Genomic DNA, 26,485 nt, shown 5'->3' on the forward strand with positions numbered 1-26,485 from the left:
AGTAAGACTAAAAAAGCAAAATGTCTTGACTCACAGGGTCGAAGGAGAACTAAAAACAAGAAGGAGAGAACGGAAAACACACAAAAAGACACTAAGTAGGAAAACTGGGTTTCTCAAAGGCAAAGGATTGGGACCCTGGAGACTGAAGCTGCGGGGCCATGTACTGAACTCCCTCGGAGAAAGCACCTCCTGAAGCACATCAAGAGCAGACTTCCCGGCCTCCTTCTTGAAAGGGGGATGGTAACAGGAGAGACACAAGCTAGAGCACAGCCTGGGATAAGCGATCACAGTATGCACCTCCAAAGACTACGAGGATCTCAGAACACAAAGCTGAACTGAGAACTTAAGTCTGTGCTGGGACTGGGGAGATGGCTCCATGGGTAAAGCAGGTGCCATGTAAATGTGAGGAGAGGAAGTCCGGTCTCCTCCACCTGCATAAAGGTGGTGACCCAGCACTCAGGAAGGAAAAAACAGGGATCCTCAGAATAAGCTAGCTAGACTAGCCAAAGAAATGAGCTAAGTTCAAACGAGAGACCCTGTCTCAAAAGAAGACAGAGAGCAATGGAGGAAGATGCCTAACAGAAACTTCTGGCCTCCACACATATGTGAGAACACTCACAAACCACACACATATACACAGGCAAAATAAGATCACCCATGTACACCAACTAAAGGACTAGACTATACAGCCTAGTGTTAGATTTTACCCACATAATATTGCAAAGGAATTCTGACAATTTAGAATCTTTGACATTTGACAGGGTACAGAGAGAACAGGACTTCATAATGGGGAACAGCAAGAGAAGGGATCCATCCAGCAAAAACTAATTTAGTCATAATAGCAAAACATGCCAAAAACTTCTCAAAGGTATAAGGCAGTCTTATGAAGAGGGGCAATGAGCAGTCATGGTGGTATGTGCTTACAGTTGGAGAGCCAGGGAGGACTGAGAGCGCAAGGTCGGCCAAAAAACAGAGCCAGACTCTAGCTCAAGGAGAAGACAAGTGTGAGTCAGACCTCAACAAAAGGAAGTCTGTGAGAAAACTTGGTGTTGGTCTCTTTGGCCACGGTTCCTGTTATTCAAGACACTCACTCTTAACTCTGAAAGGCATTATTTACTGGAAAGAAATAGAAGAGATCTCCCTAATTCTTGTAAGGCCAAGCAATGTGCCCCTAGTCCCCACCCAAACAAAAACAAAGTATCTTACAAATTCTGAACCCCAACTTTGGAATATCCAAAGCCAGGGTCTAAAATTACAATGTACACGACTCTCAGAGGGCCTGGGAACAAACCATGCTGCCCAGCAGATTCACTCTTGGCAGAGGAGAGCAGCGGCAGTCAAGAAACCCAGTGCTTTGCTAAAAGTAGTATCTTTACATCCAGTTCAGAAAGTCTTCATCCAGGCCAGGTCAGATGTCCTTCAGATGTCCTTATGTTAAGTCACATTTCCATGATACATTGGTTCACCAAAACCAATGAGTGATTCTGAGAAGTCTTGAAGGAAATTATGAAACCCATGGAGGAACCCAGAGTCAAGAAAGGCTTTCTCGGAGGGAGAGCTATTTAATCTTAGCAAGGGCAGCAGCTCTTCTTTCTGTGTTCTGGAACAAGGCACGGATTAAAGCTTTTACTTCGCTGGAAGAGAATGCAGTTGCCAGGGGCCCTTTTCCATCTGCCCACCTGCAAAACAAGACAAGTTCTATTTCCTATTATGTCTCTGTAAAAGTCAGACTTTAAATTGTCTTACTTGATCCAAACACTCAATAAATTAAATAAACCCTGGGAACCCCATTCTTCTTTAGATATGACTGCTCATGACTGCATCTAGCAGAGCCAGAAAAAAAGTAGAGACAGGGGAGAGATGCTCAGTGGTTATGAGTAACGGCTGCTCTTCCAGAAGATCAGGGTTCCAGGGCTCAATTCCCAGTACCGACACAGCAACTCACAACAGTCTGAACTCCAGTTCCCAGGGCCCTGATACCCTCTTCCGGTCTTTGTGGGCACCAGACACATATCTGGTGCACAGTGTACAGACATACATACACACAAAATTGTCATACACATAAAATAAGTAAATAAAAAAACGAGAGAAAACAAAAATTGAGCCACATATGGTGAATACTTGCAATTTAAGCATTTAGGAAGCTGAGGCAGGAGGATCTTTCGAAATTCAAGGCCAGTCTGGTGTATATAGTTAAGACCTGGAGTATACAGTAAGACCTGGAGTAGTATATGCCCAGCTCTTTCATTTTTTCTAAACTGCAGTGATGGGGATCTAATCATTCTTAAAATGCATCATCCAGGTGTAAGAAGGATGCACTAATTAGAAACACCAGAACACCTGTAGTGCATGCCAAAACCACATGTTCTGGCCAGGCAGTGGGGACACATGCTTTTAATTCCAGCACTCAGGAGGCAGAGGCAGGTGGATCTCTGTGAGTTCGAGGCCAGCCTGGTCTACAAAGAGCTAGTCCAGGATGGGCTCCAAAGCTACAGAGAAACCCTGTCTCAAAATTCCCCAAGACAAACAAACAAACAAACAAATGCATATTCTATCAAAACAATATGAATGAAAAACTTTTGTTATTAAATGTGAAAATGGTCATGAGATCTGCCCTATGAAAGATTACTCAAAGGCCCCAGCTACTGCAATGAAACATGAAATTCTTCTATGTAACAGAGGTGCTAGAGATGTGACCCAATGGTAGAGGGCTTGCCCAGCATGCACAAGACCCTGGATTCAATAACCTGCCTATCTGTGTGTGTCTCTCACGCATTCACACACGTGTGTGTGGGGGGGGTAACTGCCACTGATGGTCCTAGTCCTCTTTTGTGACCATATATATGCTGCCCAGGGAAACAGATACGCACCGGTCTCCAATTTCTTGCAAATTAGCTTGCAGCATTATCATCAGTTCTTTGAAGGGCATCCATTTGGCCACATAGACTGGAACCTCTTCCTGATATTTCTTGTTCTTGTTTTCATCAGACAGAGGTGCAAACACTTGTGGCCCTTCATCCATCACTGTTTTGCACAGGGAATACAATCTATCGCCATCTTCAGTTGAGATGTCCTAGATAGCACAAAGGGAATGTAACAGAAAAGAACTGAGCCAAAGGGCAGGGCAGGGCAGGGCAGATGTTTTCCAATCAATGAAGCACATCTCATTAGTCACTAGGTCCAGTCAGCTCTCTGAAAACCCTCCTGAAGTCAGCGTGAGATATGCTGTGTGGCAGGCGATGGTCAGCAGTTCTGTGTGTCCGCACAGGAGCCTGTGTCCCCAGCACAATGTGCTACACACGGCCTGTTGCAAAGGACAGAGAGCTACAGCAAGGAAGGATTTGATGGATCAACACTTTGGAGGATCAGCTAGCCATGCCCAGGCAATTTTCTCCATAGGATCACACAGTCCACTCAACTGCACAGCATGCTGGCAAAGTGGGGCCTTCACAGACTGTTCACGTTGGTAAATTCAATTACTTAGTTCATCTGCAGAACAAATGACTTCAAGCTAAATGTCTCAGACTACTGCCCAGTTTCCAATGTCCTCACTTCTAATTTGGATGCTAGATTGAGAAGTTGCACAACCCTACTTTCTTATCTAGGTGTAGAAGAGATTAGCAAGTTCCCAGCAAAACAGAATTCAGACAAAACTGGAACCAACCAACCAAACCGCAATAGCCTGAGTTAGACACTAACTGACCAATCGCTTCTACCATTTGTGTCAATTAAAAACAAGACTGCAGTATCACTTTATTAATAAGGTCACAGTGCGGGATAAGACTTGCATTTCAAGTCTGTATCAGCTCTTACCTCCAGAGCAGTGATTCTGCCAATCATCTCAGCAATCGCTGTGTTTAGCAAGGTCCCCATGGCCTTGCAATATATATTCACCGGTAGAACATCCTGCCACACAATTCCAAGTCTCTTTAGCTGGTGCAGTACCTGTCAGAAGAATGAAACTGTTTACATGGAAGGAGATGGCCATAATTCACACTGTTCTAGATTTACACTTAACGTTTTATGTGATAAATAAAACGGGGTAGAGGAGAGATATAAAAGTGAGGTAACTGGGACTCTAGGGCTCTTGCGTGTTTGTTTAACCTCCGGGGCACCCTAAGAGAAGAAAAGCAGACTCATCCTGATGGGAGTACCATGGTGAAGAGGCAAATCAGCAGAGGATGAGATAAACTACGTGTGGTATGGACGCAATGGAGCACTGCTGAGCCTCGAGGGCCGGAGTCATGTCATTTGTGAGAAAACATGCACAGCTGGAGATGATCACTGTAAGCCAATCAAGTCCATCTCAGAGGACACAGATCATGGTTTTGCTCACTTGTGGTTCCTAGATTTTATACAGACCCATAGAACGATGTACATAGAAAGACATGAAAGTAGAGCAAGGGACTCACCACTTGACAGGAAAGGTGAGAAAAAGGAAGGAAAGGGGTATGTGTTCTATTAATGTACGCAAATGTCCTTATAAAGCCCAGTCCACATATACACCAGTGGTGAATATACACCAGTGGAGGGAAGACTCACTTAACACAGGAGCAGAGATAAAAGCCTGCATTTAAAATCTGAGTCAATGGAAAGACACCCTCCACTTGTCTTGGTTGAACAGGAAGAAGGCCTTACCCAGAGCTGTGACAGGTATCTAGACTTTCCAACAGAGAGCAGAGGAATCGACTGAGCATCTTGCTAAGTGGGGTTAGGGGGCTCTAAGGATGGAGCACCACGGTCAGTGCCTGTAACAGCCTCCTACCTGTCTCACGGCTTTGCTTGCTGCAGAATAATTCTCTTCGTCGTCCATGTTTGAAAAGCTCCTAGCACTTGATAATCTTTCCAGAAGTTCTCCTTTCTGTGCCCGCATTTGAGCCAAAAAACACTCTGTGCCTACAATGGGAAAATAAAAATCTGTAAACATGTTGAATCACACATTACAAAACCAGGGTGGGAGAGATGGACAGAAGCTGACAGCTCCTCAATCTGTATGAAAACAACTGCATTTGAAAAAGCCACTAACTGTTTTTTTGTCAACTTCATATCTATATAAACTGATTCTGAATCCATTCAGCCACTCCCTCTGGTCCTATCAAAGGAGACAGATAAACATTTCTCAACAGCTTGAAAAGAAAAACAGCTACTTAGTCGGGCAGTGGTGGTGCACGTCTTTAATCACAGCATTTGGGAGACAGATGGATCCCTGTGAGTTTGAGGCCAGCCTGGTCTATAGAGCTAGTTCCAGGACACCTAGAGCTGTTATGTCTCAACCACCCCACCCCAAAAAGAAAAAGAAAAACAACCCAGCTACCTACTGTTCCAGTGTCTACACCACTGACGGGGATACCTGCAGCTGAAAAGCTACTTGAACCATACAGATTCTCAACTCTTCTCTGGGTACCCTCATTGTAAATTTCAATTTACCCTACAATGGATTTCTCTGGACTTCTAATAATCACAGTCAAAACCAAGGAAGTCCTAAAGGGAGGGAGTTGCTTTGGGGTTTCCAAAAGAACAAGGACAGACACCAGTGAGGGTTTTCAACAACACAGACAGTGCTGTCAGGGGACACATCTTATTATGTGGCTCTCTCCCGACACAAATGACTTGAAGTCAATGCATACAGCAATAAAGTCAAGATGCTAGCATACCACAGAATCATGGCATGAAAAAGTAATGCTTGCACAAAATTGAATCCATTTTACAGAATTAAATAAGTAGAAATATTAACATATTAGAAGACCTCCCACACTCCCACACTCTAACACTCCTAACCTCCTCGGCTATTAAATTACAGAGATATTACACTATTAGGAATAAGTCACATCCCCCAAATGCGAAGCTTCAGTTACCAAGTCTCCTGAAGCCAGGCACAAGGTCCACAAAGGTAGTCGTGCCATCACAAAGAATGGGGGCAAGACGCAGTCTGAACTGATGGCCCAGGGTCAGCAAGTGGTGAGCAATATACATGCAGTTGTTATGGTGAATGGCAGCCAATTGGGGCAGCTTCTGAAGGTTCTCCCTAGGTCAAAAGGAAGGAAGGGCAAAAAAGGAAACCACCTGTTACTCAAGTCAAGCTTTCTGGAAAGTTGTCTCTCCTCTAAGGTGGCAGACCTTGGCTTTCACCACTGTCTACCGTGTAAATGCTGAACATAGCAAAACATGCAATCATTCTCATTCAGTCAGTTGTTCTAGACCTATGTCTAGACCACTGTCCCAATGGTGGTCTAGCTCCTCCTAAGAGTGCCTGCTGCTTTTGCATAGGACCTGAGTTTGGTCCCCAGTATACGAGTCAGGTGGCCTAACAACCACCTGTAACTCTAGCTCTAGGGAATCTAACTTCTGGCCTCAGTAAGTATCTGCCCCTCTGTCTCTGTCTCTGTCTCTGTCTCTGTCTCTCTCTCTCTCTCTCTTGACTAAAAAAAAAGAAAAACCAAGATAATAAACTGTGGATGTGTTGCTCTTAGCATGGGAAACACAGTAAACTTCATTCTAAGCAAGGGGAAATACAGGCTTTCTGAATTCCCACTTATTTATATAATGAAACACTGGAACTTTTCAAGTTGACTACAGATCAGAAAGAACCACATGAGAAATCTGAAAATATAAAGATGTTTAGAGTTTATTTCAAACATTAAATCAAAACCTTTGAGAATAAAATCAGGCATTTTTACTTTTGGAAATCTCTGCAGAAGATTTTTTATCCCAGAATTGAAAAATTACTGCTTCAATTCTTCCACACAAATTATTCCACACAAACTATCTCAGAAACAAACCCTATACAAACACCATTCAATTCACACCTTCTAGTTTGCTGCCTGAATGCCGGCACAGGCCAGAGACCGGATGTCCCCATTCCAGGACAGGCCCCACAACCATCTGTGTGTGCTGGAGTGGTAGCTCTGTTGGTAGGCTGCTTGCTATGCAAGCATGAGGACTTGAGTTCAATCCCCAGAACCCATATAAAAAGGCTGGGCATGGTGTAGGGAGAAGGGAGGGGAGAGGAGGTTCAGGGAAAACACACACAAACAAAGCAGGAGTCTTAGACCAACCCTAGGGGTGAGGCCTAGGCAAAGATATCTATTTGAGAAGTTTCATAAGTGGTTTTAAAACAATGCCACATCTGAGAGCAATAATTCACAAAGTACAACCCCCTGACAAGCAACATGAGCAGCATTTAGAAACCTGCTAAAGATCCAGGTACTAGCCGGGGGGGGGGGGGGGGGGGGGGGGTGGTGGCGCACACCTTTAATCCCAGCACTCAGGAGGCAGAGGCTGGTGGATCTCTCTGAGTTCAAGGTCCTGGTCTATAGAGCTAGTTCCAGAAGAGCTAGGTCTCAAAAAAACAAACAAATGAATAAATAAAAATAAAATAATAATTAAAAAAAAAAAGATCCAGGTCTTCCCATCCCCAAGCTCCTGGACCACAGGCATAAGGTACAGAAACCTGCTTTGGAAGCTTCCATGTGGTTTGATGCATACGTGAAATTCCTGAAGTAATATAACAGAGGTGCAAAGCCATGCAAGGGAAAGGAGGCAAACCCACACAGTGGAAATATGTCTCAGAACTGCCAAGGCAATCTCTGAACCCATAAGAAAAGGCTGTCAGCTGAACCAACAGGTTTTACTCTTCCTTCATTTGGTAACATTTAAGGTGAGATATCTTAGTTTAAGATATTAAATTAAGGGGCTGGAGAGATGGCTCAGCAGTTAGGAGCATTGCCTGCTCTTCCAAAGGTCCTGAATTCAATTCCCAGCAACCACATGGTGGCTCACAACCATCTGTAATGAGGTCTGGTACCCTCTTCTGGCCTGCAGGCATTCACGCAGACAGAATAGTGTACACATAATAAATAAATAAATAAAATTGGATTAAAAAAAGATATTACATTAAAAAATGCAAACAAAAATCATCCAAACTTTTCAAAAATCCAATCTTAAAAAAATGCTTCAAGCTGAGCATGGTGGCACATGCCTTTAATCCCAGCACTTGGGAGGCAAAGGCTGGCAAATCTCTGTAAGCTTGAGCCCACCCTGATCTATATAGCATGTTCCACAGACCTTGTCTCAAACAAGACAACAAATACACAAACAAAAAACCCTCCAAATAATATACTATTTTTTTTTCTTTGAAAGTAGATGGGCTGGAGAGATAGCTCAGCAGTTGAGTGTACAAACCATTCCTGCAGGACCCTAAGTTTGTTTCCCAGTACCCATATCCAGAAACTCACAACTACCTGTAGCTCCATTCAAGATCTGACACCCTATGCTAGCCTTCAAGGGTAGGTTGTGAATACACACACTTAAACATAAATAAAAAATAACCTCAATCTCTAAAAAAGAGAGAGCGGAACCCTTAACTATGGAATAGTTTTGGTGACAAATTATTAAAAATATCTATAAGATCCATGCAGAAGTCAGGCAGTGGTGGTGTACACCTTTAATCCCAGCACTCATGAGACAGAAACAGAGAAACCAGCCTGGTCGACAAAATGAATTCCAGGACAGCCAGGGTTATACAAAGAAAACTGGTCTTGAAAACAGAACAAAACAAACAAACAAAAGACAATATAAAACATTTCGTTTGAATAACGGAAAGAACTAGAGGCAAAGTTGAGCAACTTTTCAGATTAATATTAAAAGCAAACTTTTTTTTTTTTTTTTTTTTGGATTTTCGAGACAGGGTTTCTCCGTAGCTTTTTGGTTCCTGTCCTGGAACTAGCAAACTTTGCTAAAAAAATATATTTATTTATTTATTTATTTAGTATACAATATTCTGTCTGCATGGCCAGAAGAGGGCACTAGACCTCATTACAGATGGTTGTGAGCCACCATGTGGTTGCTGGGAATTGAACTCAGGACCTTTGGAAGAGCAGGTGATGCTCTTACCATTGAGCCATCTCTCCAGCCCTAAAAGCAAACTTTTAAAGGCCAAGACATCGGGTTAATACAGCCCGATGCTGTGTTAACATTAAAAAGAGAGCCTGACCATACTTCACACTAACAGGGCCTTCTCATGAGACAGTGTCTGCAGAGCTACAAACACCAAGCACATTCACTGGATGAGGACCTTTCTATTTCGTAACCAAGAAAAGTATGGTGGCTCAAAAAATGCCTAGGCATAAAAACTGGATAAAATTCTTCTGAGTTTTAAGTGTGTGCCACCCTCCTGCACGCAAGATCACTGTACACAGCACAGTGAATGTCTTTAGCCTTTAAAGGTCTTAGTGTGGTGTACTTTTACTGCCAAGTGCAATCAATAGCTATGGTTACACAGGTAGCGGTTTTAACCTGACTTACCAGTTTAGACACAGTAACACAGAAATGAAGTACTTACTTGTGGTATGTTGGCACCACATCATGGAACAAATGGAAGATGTTTCTCACTGAGTAGAAAAGCTGAACAGCGCTAGAAGGAAAACAAAAGTTCAAGAGAAATCATACAAACTGAAGCAGCTCTTCTGTTACCAACGACCAGCTGACAGAAACTACAGCTTCAGAAAGCACAGGAGACATATTCATCAGCATCTATAAACTGAGTCTCTTTCCTAAGACGCGGCTACCAACGACCTTCATCAAGAAGCATTCAACCCAAAGCCTCTTTTCCATTCATCCATCTGTGCCCTGCCAGCACCCAAGTATCGTTCCAGTGACAAATGGAGCTAAGCCTTTAGCAAATGTCACCTGCAAAGGGCAAGACACCAATAAAGGCACACACTGGGTTCTTTTAGAAGCAGACTGACTTTCCGCCTTTACCTTCCTCCTTCTTGCCCAATGCAAAGAGATGAAACAACACTTTTGAAAATTGCATCAAACCCTCAATCATTTTTGCCCTTTAAATCTGATCTTTAACCACCTAAAGATTACTATTAAAATGCATTTAAAAGGTGTGTGTGAGGGCTGGAGAGATGGCTCAGAGGTTAAGAGCACTGACTGCTCTTCCAGAGGCCCTGAGTTCAATTCCCAGCAACCACATGGTGGCTCATAGCCATCTATAATGGGATCTGGTGCCCTCTTCTGGCATGCAAGCATACATGGAAGGACTGCTGTATGCATAATAAATAAATAAATTTAAAAAAAAAAAAAAGGTGTGTGTGAGCCGGGCGGTGGTGGCGCATGCCTTTAATCCCAGTACTCGGGAGGCAGAGGCAGGCGGATCTCTGTGAGTTCGAGGCCAGCCTGGTCTACAAGAGCTAGTTCCAGGACAGGCTCCAAAACCACAGAGAAACCCTGTCTCGAAAAACCAAAAAAATAAAAAAAAATTTTAAAAAGTTAAAAAAAAAAAAGGTGTGTGTATGTGTGTGTGTCGGGAGGGGAACAGGGGACTTGAACTCAAAATGAACCTTAAAAGAGAAAATACATGGCTGGACGGTGGTGGCGCAAGCCTTTAATCCCAGCACTCGGGAGGCAGAGGCAGGCGGATCTCTGGGAGTTCGAGGTCAGCCTGGTTTACAAGGGCTAGTTCCAGGACAGGCACCAAAGCTACAGAGAAACCCTGTCTCGAAAAACCAAAAAAAAAAAAAAAGAGAGAGAGAGAGAAAATACATGGAGATGGAGAGATTACTCTTTTAAAGCCCATTCTGGATGCCAAGCAACACCCCTACACACAGGGTTCTATTCCCAACAACCACATGGTGGCTCACAACACCAGGAGAGCCAATGTCTTTTTCTGACCTCTGTTGGCACCAGGCATAATTGTGTACACAGATATATATTCAGAGTAAGCATCCATACACATAAATTTTTTTAAATTCATTTTTAAATAACTAAAATAGTTTTTAAAAAATCTGTTGCAAATGGAATGAATATAAGTATTCAGCATACCAAAACAGTGTCTGGCATCCATTCTCTTAAAAGAAAAATTTTAAATACTGCCATGCATCTCTAACTTCTGATTTGACATATTTGAAGAAAGTTGTTCGAGGAAATAGTGACAATTATATTTACTTTGCCAAAAGATCACATTCATCCCTTACAAAGAAACAGGTCTTCTGCACAAGCCAGTGAATGGCTCAGCACTCTCACAGACCTAGTGAACCAAGTGTGATTCCCAGAGCCCATGAAAAGGTAGAAGAAAAATGATTCCACAAAATTGTCCTCTGACCTGCACATGTGTTCCACTGCATGACCAATTACAAGTGCGTGCACACATGCATGCACTCACACACACAAATAATAATAACAAAAATAAATATGCACTTTTCTTTCTACTTAAAATCAATACTAATACTGCAGTTAGACTGAAGCCACAGCAGCACTAGGTAAACATGTTCTATCCAGAGCAATCTAAAAGAGTGTTTGTGCTGGGTGGTGGTGGTGCACACCTTTAATCGCAGCACTCAGGAGACAGAGAGAGCCAAGGCTAGCCTGGTGTATGGAGCAAGTTTCAGAACAGCCAGAGCTGTTACACAGAGAAACCTGTCTTGAACCACCACCCACCCCCAAAATGTGTTTGCACATGGAGATAACCCACAGTTCTGAGGATCCTATGACTAAGTCAAGCCCAAACTCAAACAGTTTTCTTTAAAGCTAAGTAAGAATAGCTAAACAGACTCATACTGAATGGGCTTTTATAGGCCTGCTCTATAATCAACTAGCTAGCCTACCATTTTTACCTTAGGAGCTGTTTCAAAACAAAGACTCTGTCTGAGATGTGAACTAGAGCCTAAGGTACTCTGAATACAGTGTAGATCGAGAAAAGCCATCCTGAATGGGTGAAGTCACATCTGTGGCATGTTCTAGTCCCAAAGACCGACCCTCCGTCCCGCAGCACGCTGCCGTGTAGAATGGAAAGATGAAGTCTTCACCTGCACGGGGCGCTGTCACATGTGGTAGGACTACAATTACGAAGCAATGAGCATGTCAGTATTAAGGGAGTATTGTTCAAGAGAGTGTTCTAAGTCCTCTGCCTGTGCTTTCTTAAATAATATATGATCACAGAGAGCCAAAATTAAACCAAAATTTAAATTCAAAACCAAAAAGTGAGCCAAAAATTAAAGCATAGCTTACTAAAGAGTGAAAATTTTTAATGCCAAATAAACCTAGATACCTACTGATTTTTGGTTTTGTTTTGTTTTTTTGGGTTTTTTTTCTTTTCTTGGTTTTTTTTTTTTTTTCCTTTTCTTTCTGTTTTGTTTTCTGTTTGCCTTTCTGGGTCTTGTTTATTTTCTTTGCCATAATAGGATTGTATTAGGTAACCCAGGCTGGCCCAGACCTTGCTTTGTAGGCCAGGATGGCCTTAAACTCCCAACCCTGCCTCAGCCTTCCAAGTGCTGGGTTAATGTTCATAAGCCAACACATGCATCCAGCATCTGCTTTAACACATGTGCCCGTGTTACTATAAATAAATGACAGGGAACAATTTATCTGTGTTACCATTGATTACTACTTGTTGTTGCCTCTAGTAGAGTCTGATAGGCAAGCTCCATCAATTTCTTCACAGACTCGCTGATGCGGCATGTGGGTAAAGAAAAGGAATGTGGGTCCAGGGAAGTTTCAGGCTCTAAGTTCCCAGGATCGCTGAACTGCAGTCTGCACACCTGTCCTTGCAGCTTGTTGTCCACATCAGGACTGGGTAAGTCTGGCACTGTTTCCTTAGAATCAGGGGCAATCTAAGATTCAAACACAGCAAATCAAATCAAAGGAAATGCAGTTTTCAGGAAAATTCAAACTCAAGCACACAGCAAAGGATAAAGGCACTCAAGATTTCCATGGTGGTGAAGTTGTGGCCCTCCAGAGTGACTGTAGGATCTGCAAGGAAGCAGCCTGATTTAAAGACTGTTTGATCATGACTGACAGCACATGGGAGGAAGTTAGCAATCTCATGTACTGTGGGACTCTTAATACTGATGGAAAAGCAAAGATTTGGAATAACTGAGAAGACTTGCAAAATTCATTATTCTCAGCTTTCATAAAATTCCAGATTACCTCGGGATGTACTGATACCTGTGTTTCAAACGACTAAACACGTTGTTGGAATGGACACAATGATGGGACTCTCCAAGGAAGATGAGGTACAGAGAAGAAAGGACCAAGAGTCCAGAGCCTGAGCTGGCTGTGGGTGTCTTTAAGCCCAGCACTCAGAAAGCAGAGAAGACAATTCTTTGAGTTCAAGATCAGTCTGTTCTATAGAATGAGTTCTTTTTTCTTTCTGTCTTTTTTGTTTTGGTTTTTCAAGACAGAATCCCCCTGTGTAGTCCTGGATGTCCTGGAACTCACTTTATAGACCAGGCTGGCTTCAAATGCACAGAGATCCACTTGCCCCTGCCTCCCAAATGCTGGGATTAAAGGCGTGTGCCACCACTGCCAGGCTATACAATGAGTTCTATGCCAGCCAGGGTACACAGTGAGATCCTGCCTCAAAAAAAAAAAAAAGAAAATGAAGTTCAGAACCCTCACTGCCATTTCAGGCAACTCAGAAAAATGGCTGGGAAAATCTATTAATAGATTGATTGCCTTAGTCTATGTTCTAATAATGTTCAGAATGTTTCAGTAATGCTTTACATTTACCAAATGTTATTTTATTTATAGATATATAAAATGATATATGACATAATTATATCATTATATGTGTGTATATATGTATGTATAATATAGACATACATATACGATATAAAACAAAATGGCCTGGAATTATTGGGAGTCAAACAGTAAACTGTTCTTTATGCAAATTAGTTCACTCTCATTGAAAGTTATTTTTTTATACCTCTAAAAAGATATTCATTTTGTTTTTGTGTGTGTACACGCACACACATGGGCATGCATGAGTGTGCAGGTGCCCATGGAAGCAAGAAGTGAACATTCCACAACAGGTCACACTCTCTACACACAATACAGTCTATCTAAGCACACATATCAGGTAATGCAGATGTGAATAATCTGCTTTTTAATTTCAACAACAGCAATCCACGACATTTATACAGACTTTCTCAGTTGATACCTCTGCTTTCAAGGACATATTTTATCTGGAGTTCACAATAGTCAAAGAAAAGGGAGATCGTAGGAGCACTTGAAAGAGGCCCAGGAGTTCAGCAACTGCCACTCCTTTCTACTTTATCGCGTGTGTCTCAAACTTAAGCTGCTTTACATAAACAACGCAGTAAACCCCAAGTACCTTCACAGTGTTGTGAATTTCAGAGGTCATCAGGTTTCTAGCTGCCACAATCACATCCTGGCACTTCTTGTTAGCAAAATGAGAGTTGATGTTCCGAGCGTATTTCAGCAGGTCAGTAGTGTCACCTTTTAAAAATCTCATCTCCTTTAGGGACTTCTCAAATTCTTCGGTAGACTGGATAATCTGACAGAAACAATAGGAGACAAAGAAAAGAATTATATACAGTTAGCCCTAAGTATGTTATGGGAATTAGTTCCAGAACAGCCCTCAGAAATTACAATGCAAGGGCTGGAGAGATGGCTCAGTGGTTAAGAGCATTGCCTGCTCTTCCAGAGGTCCTGAGTTCAATTCCCAACAACCACATGGTGGCTCACAACCATCTGTAATGAGGTCTGGTGCCCTCTTCTGGCCTGCAGGCATATACACAGACAGAATATTGTACTCATAATAAATAAATAAATAATAATAAAAAAGAAATTACAATCCAAGGATCATCAAGCCCTTTGTATAAAATGGCACTGTTCACATACAACCTATGTACACCCTCCTATACATATAAATCATCTCTACATTATAGTACTTCATAGAGTATATATGCTATGTAAATGGATTCTATAGTCTACTGTTTCAGGAAAATGACAAGAAGAATCATCTTAAATTATCTAATAAAGAGCAAATTTTTCCCCAAATATAGTCAACAGTCAGGCTAAACCTACAGACACAAATCTATAAAAAAATCAACATGTACATACATTTCAATACCAAAATTTTAAACCCACTATACACTGGACAAGTCATCAATTACTTGGTTTAAAAAATATACATTCTGGGAAATGGAGATGGCTCAGCAGTTTAAAGAACTTGCTCTTACAGAAGACTGTGGTTCAGTTCCCAGCACTTACCTGGTAGCTCCCAACCACCTGTAATTCTAGTTTCAGAGGATCTGATGCCCCTTCGTGATCTCCACAGGGACAAGGCACATGGCACACACACATACACTCAGAGAAAACCCTGACACATCTTATAAAGAATTAAAATTAAAAATAAATTTTAATTATACATTCTTCCAAACCTAGATTCATTTGGGAAGAAATTTTCAATAGAACTGTAAGACTGAAAAGGTGCCAAGATCTTATAAACACCCTTACCTTAGCATTCAAGCAAGCACTAAAAGGGGGGTTAAAGGTGCTACACAATAGCTTTTTTTTTTAGAATTTATTTTTAATATTTATTTATTTATTATGTATACAATATTCTGTCTCTGTGTATGCCTGCAGGCCAGGAGAGGGCACCAGACCCCATAACAGATGGTTGTGAGCCACCATGTGGTTGCTGGGAATTGAACTCAGGACCTTTGGAAGAGCAGGCAATGCTCTTAACCACTGAGCCATCTCCCCAGCCCCACAATAGCTTTTACAGCTGATATAAGTATCAAATTTAAAAAAGGTATTTATAAGAAAGCATACTTTCTTAATCAAAAAGGCAGAACAGAAATGAAAATATGTAGGATTTGATTTTTTCTACTCTATATTAATAGTTTTCTTAAGAGCATACTTTAAGCCAGGAGGTGTGGCACATACCTCTAATCCCAGCATTCAGGAGGCAGAGGCAAGAGGATCTCTGTGAGTTCGAGATCAGCCAGGTCTATAGAAAGAGCAAGTTCCAAGGACAGCCAAGGCTACACAGAGAAGCCCTGTCCTAGGGAGGAAAAAAGAAAGGAAGGAAGGAAGGAAGGAAGGAAGGAAGGAAGGAAGGAAGGAAGGAAGGAAGGAAGGAAAGATGGATCTCCCACTCTTTACCTCCTCGTACTGCTGTAGCTTGCTGCTATTTGTGGGGATCGAATAAACCAAGCAGTTTCTGATGAGGCACTCAGACAGGTCCTCCCAGATCACATCACCAAGCATCTCAGCCAACATGATCTCAGGGGCTTTTCCACTTTCGAGGTCAGGGTCAAGAGGTAAATCTGAATTCAAAAGAAAAGGTTTTAGACAAACTATTCACAATCCCAACAAATTATTAAGTTCCTGAGTTTTCTAAGATGATTAAGTTTTAAGATGGTAGGCAGAGCAAGTTCCAGGACAGTCAGAGCTACACAGAGAAAGCCAAATAAAACAGAAAGATGGTGAGAGAGAAAACAGTGCAGACAACTCTACAGCTACCTCAACAGGTTGCCCTTGACAACGCAAGACATAAACTCGTGGTTCCTTTCCTGCTCACTGCAGCACTCCGCACTCTGAAACAGTGTGTGTCATGCTGTCTACACTAGTCGTCTGCCCTTAAGTCCTTAAGCTCATTAGATAACAAGCACTCAGAAAGTATGCATTCGAAGTTAAAACTCGTCTTTAATAAAACCTCACAAAATTTTGCTTCATTTTAATAATGAAAAACAAGAGAACGAAAGAACACTGTACTTTTCCCTCTCTGTATAGGACTTGGGAATTTAGTCTAAGCAGAACACCAGTAATTACACTCCAGTACACTGTCTCATCTGCCAAGCATGGTATCCTAGCGCCTCCTCTAGAGTTTATCTCATGGCTACTTTCTCCAAAATATCTTGGGAGTATTATAGTTAGAATACCATATTTATCATTTGAATAAAACAGTGAATGGCTCAGTGGATAAAGTTGCTTACCACACAAGCATAGTGATCTACATTCAATACCCAGAACATACATGTGGCAAGAGAGGATTGACTCCCACCGGTTTGCCCTTCAACATCCACACCCACACTGCAGTTAATAAACAAACAATGCTGGGTGGTGGTGGCGCACACCTTTAATTTCAGTGCTCAGGAGGCAGAGGTTAGCAGATCTCTGTAAGTTAAAGGCCAGCCTGGTCTACAGAGTGAGTTCTAGGACGGTCAGGCTACAGAGAAACCCTGTCTCAATAAACAAGCAAACAAACAAAAAGGGGGAAAGCCAGGATGATGTTGGTGAGTTCCAAAACAGTCAGGGCTACACAGAGAAACGCTGTCATGATAGACAGGTAGGTAGGTAGGTGGAGAGAGAGAAAGAGAGAGAGAGAGAGACAGAGAGAGAGAGAGAGAGAGACAGAGAGAGAGAGAGAGAGACAGAGAGAGAGAGAGAGAGAGACAGAGAGAGAGAAAAGAAGCTAGGGAAAGCTAGAATGTTGGTGCCTCCTTTTAGACTCCATTCCAGGTTGCTTCTGAAATAGACTATGAAATGTAGTCATTACAGACATTTTTAAAAAAGAAAATCAAGCCAGGCAGTGGTAGAGCGTGCCTTAATCCTAGCACTCTGGAGACAGAGGCAGGCAGATCTCTGTGAGTTCAAGGCCAGCTTGGTCTATAGAGCAAGTTACAAGACAGCCAGAGCTACACAGAGAAACCCTCTCTCGCGTGGGTGGGGAGGATCAGTTTACATACATGCTGACACTATAAATTAATTATTCCTGGTTTACAGAAGATAATAAATAGAATGACGCTGTGCTCTTTGCCAATGCTCATGAGTTACAGAACGGTTAACCGCATCATTAGTGCTATGTTTTCAATGAAATAACAGGAATGCTTGCTAAATATTCAAATAATCAAAAATGAGAAAGTAGATCTGGGAGAGGGATGTAATGTAGAATGAGACAGAATCTTACTCTATAGTCCAGGGTAGCCTGAAAGTCACTGTGATGCTCCTGCCTCAGCCTCCTGGGAGATGCCAATACAAGCATGAACCACCGCACTCTATTTCTCACTGATCTCACATTTAAAAGAAGGGAGGCTGTTGTCTTTCATCACTTGCTCAGGACTTGTATCCCCACAAAATTTCTTAGCTGAAGTCCTAACTGACAACATGAAGGCACTGGGAAACAGAGCCAGCAGCTAAGAAGATGAGGTAGGACAAGTATTAGCCTGATCTAGAATATGTAGTAAGTTCCACACCAGACCGCAAGGTTCTTGTCTCCAAAACCAAAAACAACAAAATTGCATTTCTTCTGAAGAATCAAGAGAAGAGTGGAGCTGGGAGATGGATACGGCAATACACACCTTGGGAGGCAGGACTGTGGGTGTGAAGTGTTCCGCTCCTATCAAAGTTACAAACAATTCCTTGCTTATATCTAAATCACTTATACAAAAATAAACCATTTATGATTGTTAGGAGGGTCCACAAATAGCAACATTTTTGAAGTGTTTAAAAACTTTCTTCAGAAGAATGTTGGCTGGAACACCCAAGACCACTGAAGAAGGCAGTGAGAACACAAGTCAAACAGACTAGAAATAGCAGCAGTGTTTTAAAACACCAAAAGAAACTTTTGTTTTGTTTTGTTTTGTTTTGTTTTGTTGGGACACGGTTTCTCTGTGTAGCCCTGGCTGTCCCAGAAATAGCTCTGTAGACCAGACTATTCTCAAACTCAGATTCACCAGCCTTTGCCTCCCAAGTGCTGGGATTAAAGGTGTAGGCTACCACTGCCACACACAGAAGAAACTTATAGGGGAAAAAAACCTGATTCATAGTAAAATACAAAAACAGGCTATTTCTGATATAAAGATTACCAAAATGCCAAGTCCTGCTCATTTATTTGCACTAGACTAAAGGGAATTTTACAACAGTACCTGCTCATTTCTCCTATAACTAAAGCAAGAGTCCAGCAGGAGAAGTACATCCTGGACTCCAGCTAAAATACCATTAAGACATGGGATCTGAGATGCCACTAATGACCCAACTTGCTAACAGAGAACAAAGAGAAGAAATGTCAAGTAGGCAAGAAGGAAGAAAGGATCTACCATGCTTCTATGGCCTAGCTTACCCCAGATTCTCCCCTTCACTGGGACATATCAGCACTTTTGCCCTAAGAGTATACTTGCAAAAGCAGTATGCACATTTTCGGATTATAAAAGACCACATTGGGGTACACACCTAGAAGCTGTTTCTGGAGCACTTCCAGGACCAACCGGATCTTTGCAAAAGCTTCAGGTGGTGACGGATGCTCTGAGTCTGTCGTCAGAGACTGAAAGCGAATGGTAACTGAATTCGGCTGCTTTTCAATCACAGCATGGAGTGATGGGAAAGTCACCAGAGGCTTAAGCATATACTTCAGCAGCATCTGACCTGAAATCGTTACCATGGGGACACTCATCAACAACCACTACATACATGAAGTTCCCAAAAAGAAATAAAGAATAAGACATTGTCTCAAAAAAAAAAAAATAGAAATTTAAATATCAGGGGCTGAAAAGATGGCTCAGCGGTTAAAGAGAATTTCTTGTCTTGCAAGGACCAGGCTCGATTCTCAGCATCCACAAGGTGGTTCAAAACCATGACACCAGTAGCAGCAGTGGATCTTGCTCAATTCTGACCTCCACAGGCACCAGGCATACCCATGATGCATACATACAAGCAAAACCTCATATATATAAAATTTTAAAAAATTAAATCCAAAAATAAAATTTGTTTAAAAACCATCACTAGAGGAAATTTCTAAAGAGTAAATGTGCCAAAATTATATATCATGAGGACTAGAGCGATGGCTCAAGAGTTAAGAGCACTGGCTGCTTCTTGCAAAGGACCCAGGTTCAGTTCCCAGCTCCCACATGGCAAATGGCAACTGCCTATAACTGCAGTTCTTGGGGAATCTAACACCTTCCATGGAGACCATACACACACAGAGTACCCAAATAAATAGACAAACTAGTCATACACATAAAATAAAAATAAGTAAATCTCACAAAAAATATACCTATAAAATTACATATTACACGTTTTCTGAGAATCTTTCCCACCTGTAGACTTTGAAGTTATTAAAAAATAAAGTTGTAAAAATTAAGGACTAGTTTTAAAAAAGGACCCATTCATTACTAAAAAAGATATTTATGGCCATGCCCTTTGATGCAGGTTCTCAACCTGTGGGTCATAAACCCTTTGAGAGTCACATATCAGATATTTACATTATAATTCATAACAGTAGTAAAATTGGTTATGAAGTAGCAAGGAAATATTTGTACGGTTGGGGTCACCACAACATGAGGAGCCGTATTAAAGGGTCACAGCGCCAGGAAGCTGAGAACAGCTGTTCTGATGTCACGAGTCAGCTCCTTAGATGTCCCTCATCTCTTCGGCCATCCCTTTCACATCCCCTTCTGAAATTTAATGTCAGTGAAGCAAATCACTTACCAAATGATCTCAGCTTGGTGGGTAATTCTCCAAGAATGGAGAACGCCAGGAGGACAGAACTGACGGGTGGCAGAGGGGCCACCTCCTCCTTCTGGGGTTGTTCCATGCAGAAATGAAGTTCTGTTTGCAGGCAAAACTCTAAGCTGCTGGTGTCTAAGAAAAGGAAGAGAATATCAGCTGTCTCCCAATGCAAGGTGACCATCTCCTCATAGCACTTCATCTGCTGAGATTCCTAAGTTACATCACAACATTCTCACATTCGATTAAGTATGATGCACATGGCCTATACACTGCTTTCAAAAATTCAGATAAGTGCAACAACGACGATACACCAGTGAGAGATGCTACCTAAGTGTGTGCAGAATGACAAAAAGCAAGGACTGCAAAGCGAGCCCTGGGTCCCAGACCTCCTTCACGTACCAGTGCCACCAAACCAGCTTAACAGGTCTAATAACCAGCGTGTTGCTAGAAAGAGTACAACACGCCTGCCAGCTTCACTTCATTTCCTGTATGATTTTTTTTTAAATACCATATAATATGTAAAAATAAGTGGGGGCAAAGTGGATATAGGAAAGAAACCAGGAGTTTCTGGGATTTACTTTAAATACTCTAAGTTTCAATACCTAACAGATAAAATGTACATCCTTTACAAACACCTTCCTAGGTTTCATTCTAAGACAAATAATTACACGAGTCACCGATGGGAATGAGAGACGACAGAGAAGTGGATGAAGAGTGACTATGACCAAAATCTATTAAGTACATTATGAAAACATCATCATGAAGTCTATTATTATGTACAATATATTCTATTACTATACACGATATATACTAATCAAAAAATGAAAAAGAAAAACCTGTGAAAAGGGAAATCACACTAAAAGGTGGGTTGAAAGATTAATAAATGAAATTCAGAAAAACTAATAGACTAATGTGTTAGTACATGAAAGAGTCTTGTTTTTAAATACCAAATATTTAGGGTGTATTCAGAGGCCAAAGTGGTTCAGGCAGATTAAGCAAAGCAGTCCACCTGAGGTCAGCAGCACCTTTTGACGGAGGGAACTTCCACACAATCAGCTTCTGCCACTCTTCTCCCAGGTGGTAAAGGATGTTCTGCTTCTGGACGGTGAGCTCCATGCTAAGAGACTTCAACAGTTTTAAGTCAAAGCACTTTCTGGATTTTAATAACTTCAAGCATTCCTGTGCCTGGAAGTAAAACGCAATCACTGTTAAACATTTCCTCTAGATTCACAGGAAATTAGAAGCCACCTGCTGAATGACAAAGGCTAAGAGGACACAAACATAACAATAGCAAGGATAGCACTCAGGGCTCAGACTTCAGAGAGTGTACCTCCTCCAGGTGCTGAGCAGCAGGGATGTACTTCTTCTCTGCTAGTGCACTGTTATACTCTTCAATAGCAGAAGAAAACTGAAAAAGATAACTTTAGATTAGCAGGCATTTTCATTGCCATGTTTTACTGTTTTAAATGTCTGCTTGTAGAATGTGAAAATACCATTTTTGTCAGGGAGAACCAACCAATTAGAAGAAGAGGCAGCCTCCTCACCAGCCAAGCACTGAAGTTCCAGCTGAGCTTACTTACCTCTTGCAGTTGTTTGAGCAAATCTAGCACAAGAGAGTCTCTCTCCAGCTGCTGCTTCAAGTTTGTAAATTCAGCAGTCGATATATGAAGATCCCGACAGACCTAATTTATACAGCAAAAGTGTAAGTTTTTTTAAGCAATACTACATCAAAAGAATAAGACATCTGTAACTTATCACTAAGCTTTAGTAACAGTGTAATTCACTCTGAAACTTAAACATTGAAGGTAACTAGGAGGGACTGTAAGGGTCCACTGAGTTCAAAGCCTTACCCTATACAAGAACACCCATTCTCAGGTCAACGAAATGGCTCAATGGGTAAAGCTTTTTGCCACCAACCCCGATGACCTGAGTTTGAGTAGCAAGCATATAACACAAAACAAACAAAAATCAATAAAGACAGGGCCTTACAATATAGCCCTGGCTAGCCTAAAATTCACTATGTAGACCAGACTGACCAGGAACTCACAGAGCTGTGCCTATCCCTGCTTCATTACCTTCTTTTAACATAAGCAGTTTCTTTCAGAACTTTCAGTACAGAGTTCATCCACTTAAGATTACTAGAAAGGCATCCCCACTGACAAGTAATTGTTTTTCTAAATGTTGAGGCAGAATCCACTTCTTGTTCTCCAATCTTTCAGAGCAACGTTAACTTCCTCTCTTCTGTATTTTCATTTCTCCCTACCTCATTCTTCATTCATTCATCAAACAAGGAACTGACCATCTACGCTGCATAGAAAGCTCCTTTCCCACCATTGGAAAAAATTTCCTCCACTTGAACAACCCACCCTGTTTCTCAGCAGTTGCCTTCTTCCTCTCCTCCTTCTCACAAATACGCTTTTTCTAACTGACACATATACTCAGTTCCTCATCTCAGTCACTATACACCTCACTGTAACGAAGGTTTTAGCTCCGCCAGTTCATCAATATCGTCCTTGTCAAAAACACCAATTTTCAACAGGCAGGTGTATGTGCAGGTGCGTGTATATGTGTGTGTGTGTGTGTGTGTGTGCGCGCGCGCGCGTGCGCACCTTTAACCTCAGTACTTGGGAGGCGATAGAGACATTGACTCAAAAAGCCCCCCAAAAAAAAAGCACCATTTTTTTTTACTGCTCAACCCAAATCTTATTTATTTCATCAATATCAAGCTAACACACTCCAACTTTCCCTTCCTCTTTCCTCCCGCTTGTTCCATGAGCCATTCTCTACTGATCTTCCTTACTTCTCTGAAACATCTGGCTATGTCTGGAGACATTTTTTGACTGCCACACCAAAAGAGGGCTGCCATCTAGTGAACAGAAGCCACGGACATGAGTTATATCTTATACAGTGCTTTATACATTGTGCACGACAGAATTACTCAGCCCATATATCTAGAGCCAAGGGTCTAGATTTGTTTCAGTAACCAAGCAGTTTGTGCCTCAGTGACCCTTCGCCCCTAAAGTATACCACTCTCCATAAAGCTATGAAGAACTATTTCATAGGGTACTGCGGTACAGGAGCCCTCTGCAAGGGCTCACGAGAAGCAGAATAGCTGTGGTGAGCAATGCAAGCCAGCTTTATAAAAGGCCAAATTCTGGAAAAAGTGTCTGACACTTAAACGCCTTAAGGCCAGCTGCAGCCCTAAGAGAGTGCTATTAAAAGATGAAAGGGTGCTTGCGCGTATCGACACAAGCCTCTAGGCTCTAATCTTAGCTTCTGGGGAAGAGGAAGCTGCAGCAATGCAAGTGCAAGGCCAGCCTGGGCTACACTATATAGTGAGCTCCAGGCCAGCCTGAGTTGCACAGAAAGACCCTGTCAAGACAAGAGAGAGAGAAACAAACATTCCAAATAGGAAAAGTACAAATGATCTCATTCTAACCATTATCTGTTCTCATTTTCTTATGAAAACGAGTCCTCCGATTTTAATTTAAAAATCCACTCAAATGTAAGACATTATTATCCTCACTAAAAAAAAAAGTACCATAAAAGTATATATGAATGTTTAAGTTTGAATGTTCAAATTTAGAATTGAAGTCACCCTACAATGATTTGGTTCAACCTCTATTTACCAACAAGGAAATGCTTCACAGAATAGCCTCAGAAATCCAGAAGCTAAAACAATGCCTCCCCAAGAAACCGAAATTTACCCAACACAACAATCTATTCTTTTTTTTTTTTTTTTTTTTTTTTGGTTTTTCGAGACAGGGTTTCTCTGTGGCTTTGGAGCCTGTCCTGGAACTAGCTCTGTAGAGCAGGCTGGTCTCGAACTCACAGAGATCCGCCTGCCTCTGCCTCCCGAGTGCTGGGATTAAAGGCGTGCGCCACCATCGCCAGGCCCTACAACAATCTATTCTTACCTCATTATCTATCCTGGACTTGAGCTGGTCGATGTCCTCAGAGAGCTTATCTACCTGGGTAACCAGGTCCTGTGCACTCTGCATGGTAGGCAGGAATTCACTGTACTTCTTGCTGATCAGATTGCACACCTCCCCCTATAATACAAGTACAACAATGAAATCAATCAGGAACTTCCTGAAAACATACAGCATCTCCCAATGTTAGCACTTTATCTAGTTACCAATAGCTTTCCCTCCACTCAATGGGTTTCCTTCAAAACCATTTCATTCATTCTCAAGGGTCCCAGACATTATTAATATGTAGGAAGACAACAATTACCCAACCCCAACAATGCCCAAGATTTCTACAGATTCTAGAAATGAGAATGACGGACAAAAGTTTCACAATGAACTAGATCCGTGTCCAAAAATTTGAATCATCTACCTTAACATATAAATCCATAAATTGAATACCTTAATTTACTAATCTCTATCTTCTGAGTTACAAAACTTTAAGACCTAATCTTAAAGCTCTTCAGATGATTAGAAAAACTTCAGATGGTAAAAGTGCTTGCCATCAAACCTGATGACCAGAGTTCAATTCCACACGGTAAAAGGAGAAAACTGACTCCCGGAAGGTGTCCTCTGACCTCCAGACATGCACCACAGCACACATACAACTAAACATGCACATAAATAAAATAAATTTTTTGAAAGGAATGAGTTGCTTCATTCAAAGCAACTCAATACCTTCTTGAACACTTGACACTGAGTAAATTACGCTTGCCCATAAACTAACTCCTTCTAAGGAGAAAAGATACTTAAACTAACTCCTTCTAAGGAGAAAAGATACTATTTTCCAAACTAACCAAAATGCAGAGCTGAAAAGTAATACTCCAGCAGAGTTAGAAAGTATTCCAGCACAATGAGAAAGACTATCTCTCAAGACAAAAAAGAAATCAGCCGTTTGTTTTATGCAGGAAGCTACATTTGACATAGAAGATTATATATATACACAAATACATATATATGGTAGAAATAAATTGAAAGTTATTTTTAAAAAAAGATGGAGAAATGGCCAAATATAGGAGCTGGGGGAGGAGGGACTATGCTTCTTTGAGGCATTGAAAGAAGTTCTCAGTTGACTGAAGATTCAAGTTTATGTATGAAACTAATAGAAAAAGTAGGCTCTGAGAGCAATGCTCTCTTCCTAGGTTATTAAAAAGTCATTAAAAAAAACTTAAGCCACATTATAGAGATGCCACTGACATGAATACATAAAATTAAGAAAGCCACGTTTGTGTCATCAACTGTTGTGGGAAGCTTGCTCCCTGATGTTCAGACTTACTCAGGTGCACGTCATTGTAAATGAAAGCACTGAAGATGTGGCTTGTCATGTAAGACTAATGCGAAGTGAAGCTGTGGCTGTGTGCCGCAACTCCATGCAGCCTAAGATATGGTCACCAGCAGCACTCAGCAAGCCTCAAGTTCCGTGCGTGAATTAAAACTTAGAAACATATTCAACCGGTTAAAAGAAAATCCGAGGATAATGCCGCAATTTTCCTACAATTCATCCATAAATAGAGGGGTGGGTGGAGATGAGCAGCCAGAGACAGGGTGGCTGTCCTGTCCTCTCTTCCAACCCTCTCTGGACATCCGGGCTTCCAGTCCCACCTCCGGCGCCGCTGGTTTCTTCAGTCTTTTCCATTCCAGCTCACTCTTGCTCAACTTAGCACGACTTCTCACCACTGCACAACCAAGGCCCCCTCCCCCTCACAGTCCCAGGCCTTGGTGACCGCTCTCCAACAATTCTCCACACTTCCCTCGCCTCCGACTCAGGGCTCTCCCCTGCAGCTCGGCACCCAGCTGCAGCCGGTCGCCGGCGGCCGGCCCTCACCTTGATCTCCTCCACCCGCCGGGTCAGGCGGCTGATCCGGGTGCCGAGATCCTCCTTCTCCAGGCTCCCCGAGTGAGTCAGGACTTCAGTCACGAAAGAAGCCATCGCCACGAAACGTACCCACACCGACCGGGTCCCTCCAGCTGCCAGCGCCGCAACTCGCGTCCCGCCCGCGGCCTCACCCGCGTGGCCTGCCGGGAAACTGAGTCCTGTGGGGGCCCGCGCTCACGCACAGGCGGGAGGCACACTACAGTTCCCAGCAGGCCTCACGCAGCCTGGATTAGCAACCGGGCGCTCCAAGACTGCGCAGCCGTGATCCGTTCCCTACTGGTTTTCAAACGTGTCAATTCCCGCCGGTTTTTTGTTGTTGTTTTGTGGTTTTTTTTGTACTAGAAGCTGCTGAATGTTTCACCTGGTAAATTCTTTTTGGTCC

At 42.1% G+C, this 26,485-nt stretch overlaps 1 protein-coding gene across 1 annotated transcript; it reads right to left on the minus strand.

The window, feature by feature from the left end:
* Positions 1 to 1,093: 1,093 nt before the first annotated feature.
* Positions 1,094 to 26,258, minus strand: Zw10 (zw10 kinetochore protein). Its single transcript, XM_075965995.1, has 16 exons — positions 26,053 to 26,258; positions 24,177 to 24,311; positions 21,840 to 21,941; positions 21,590 to 21,667; positions 21,285 to 21,444; positions 20,239 to 20,391; positions 18,985 to 19,176; positions 15,916 to 16,079; positions 14,117 to 14,299; positions 12,379 to 12,614; positions 9,341 to 9,412; positions 5,856 to 6,025; positions 4,766 to 4,896; positions 3,814 to 3,945; positions 2,871 to 3,073; positions 1,094 to 1,679 (listed from the first exon to the last, which is right to left on the minus strand). The coding sequence occupies exons 1-16, from the start codon at positions 26,155 to 26,157 to the stop codon at positions 1,559 to 1,561; spliced, it is 2,337 nt and encodes a 778-aa protein (XP_075822110.1). The 5' UTR covers positions 26,158 to 26,258; the 3' UTR covers positions 1,094 to 1,558.
* Between the last annotated feature and the right edge of the window lie 227 nt (positions 26,259 to 26,485).

Source organism: Microtus pennsylvanicus, chromosome 3 (assembly GCF_037038515.1).
Source record: "Microtus pennsylvanicus isolate mMicPen1 chromosome 3, mMicPen1.hap1, whole genome shotgun sequence".
In the NCBI taxonomy this organism is placed as follows: domain Eukaryota; kingdom Metazoa; phylum Chordata; class Mammalia; order Rodentia; family Cricetidae; genus Microtus; species Microtus pennsylvanicus.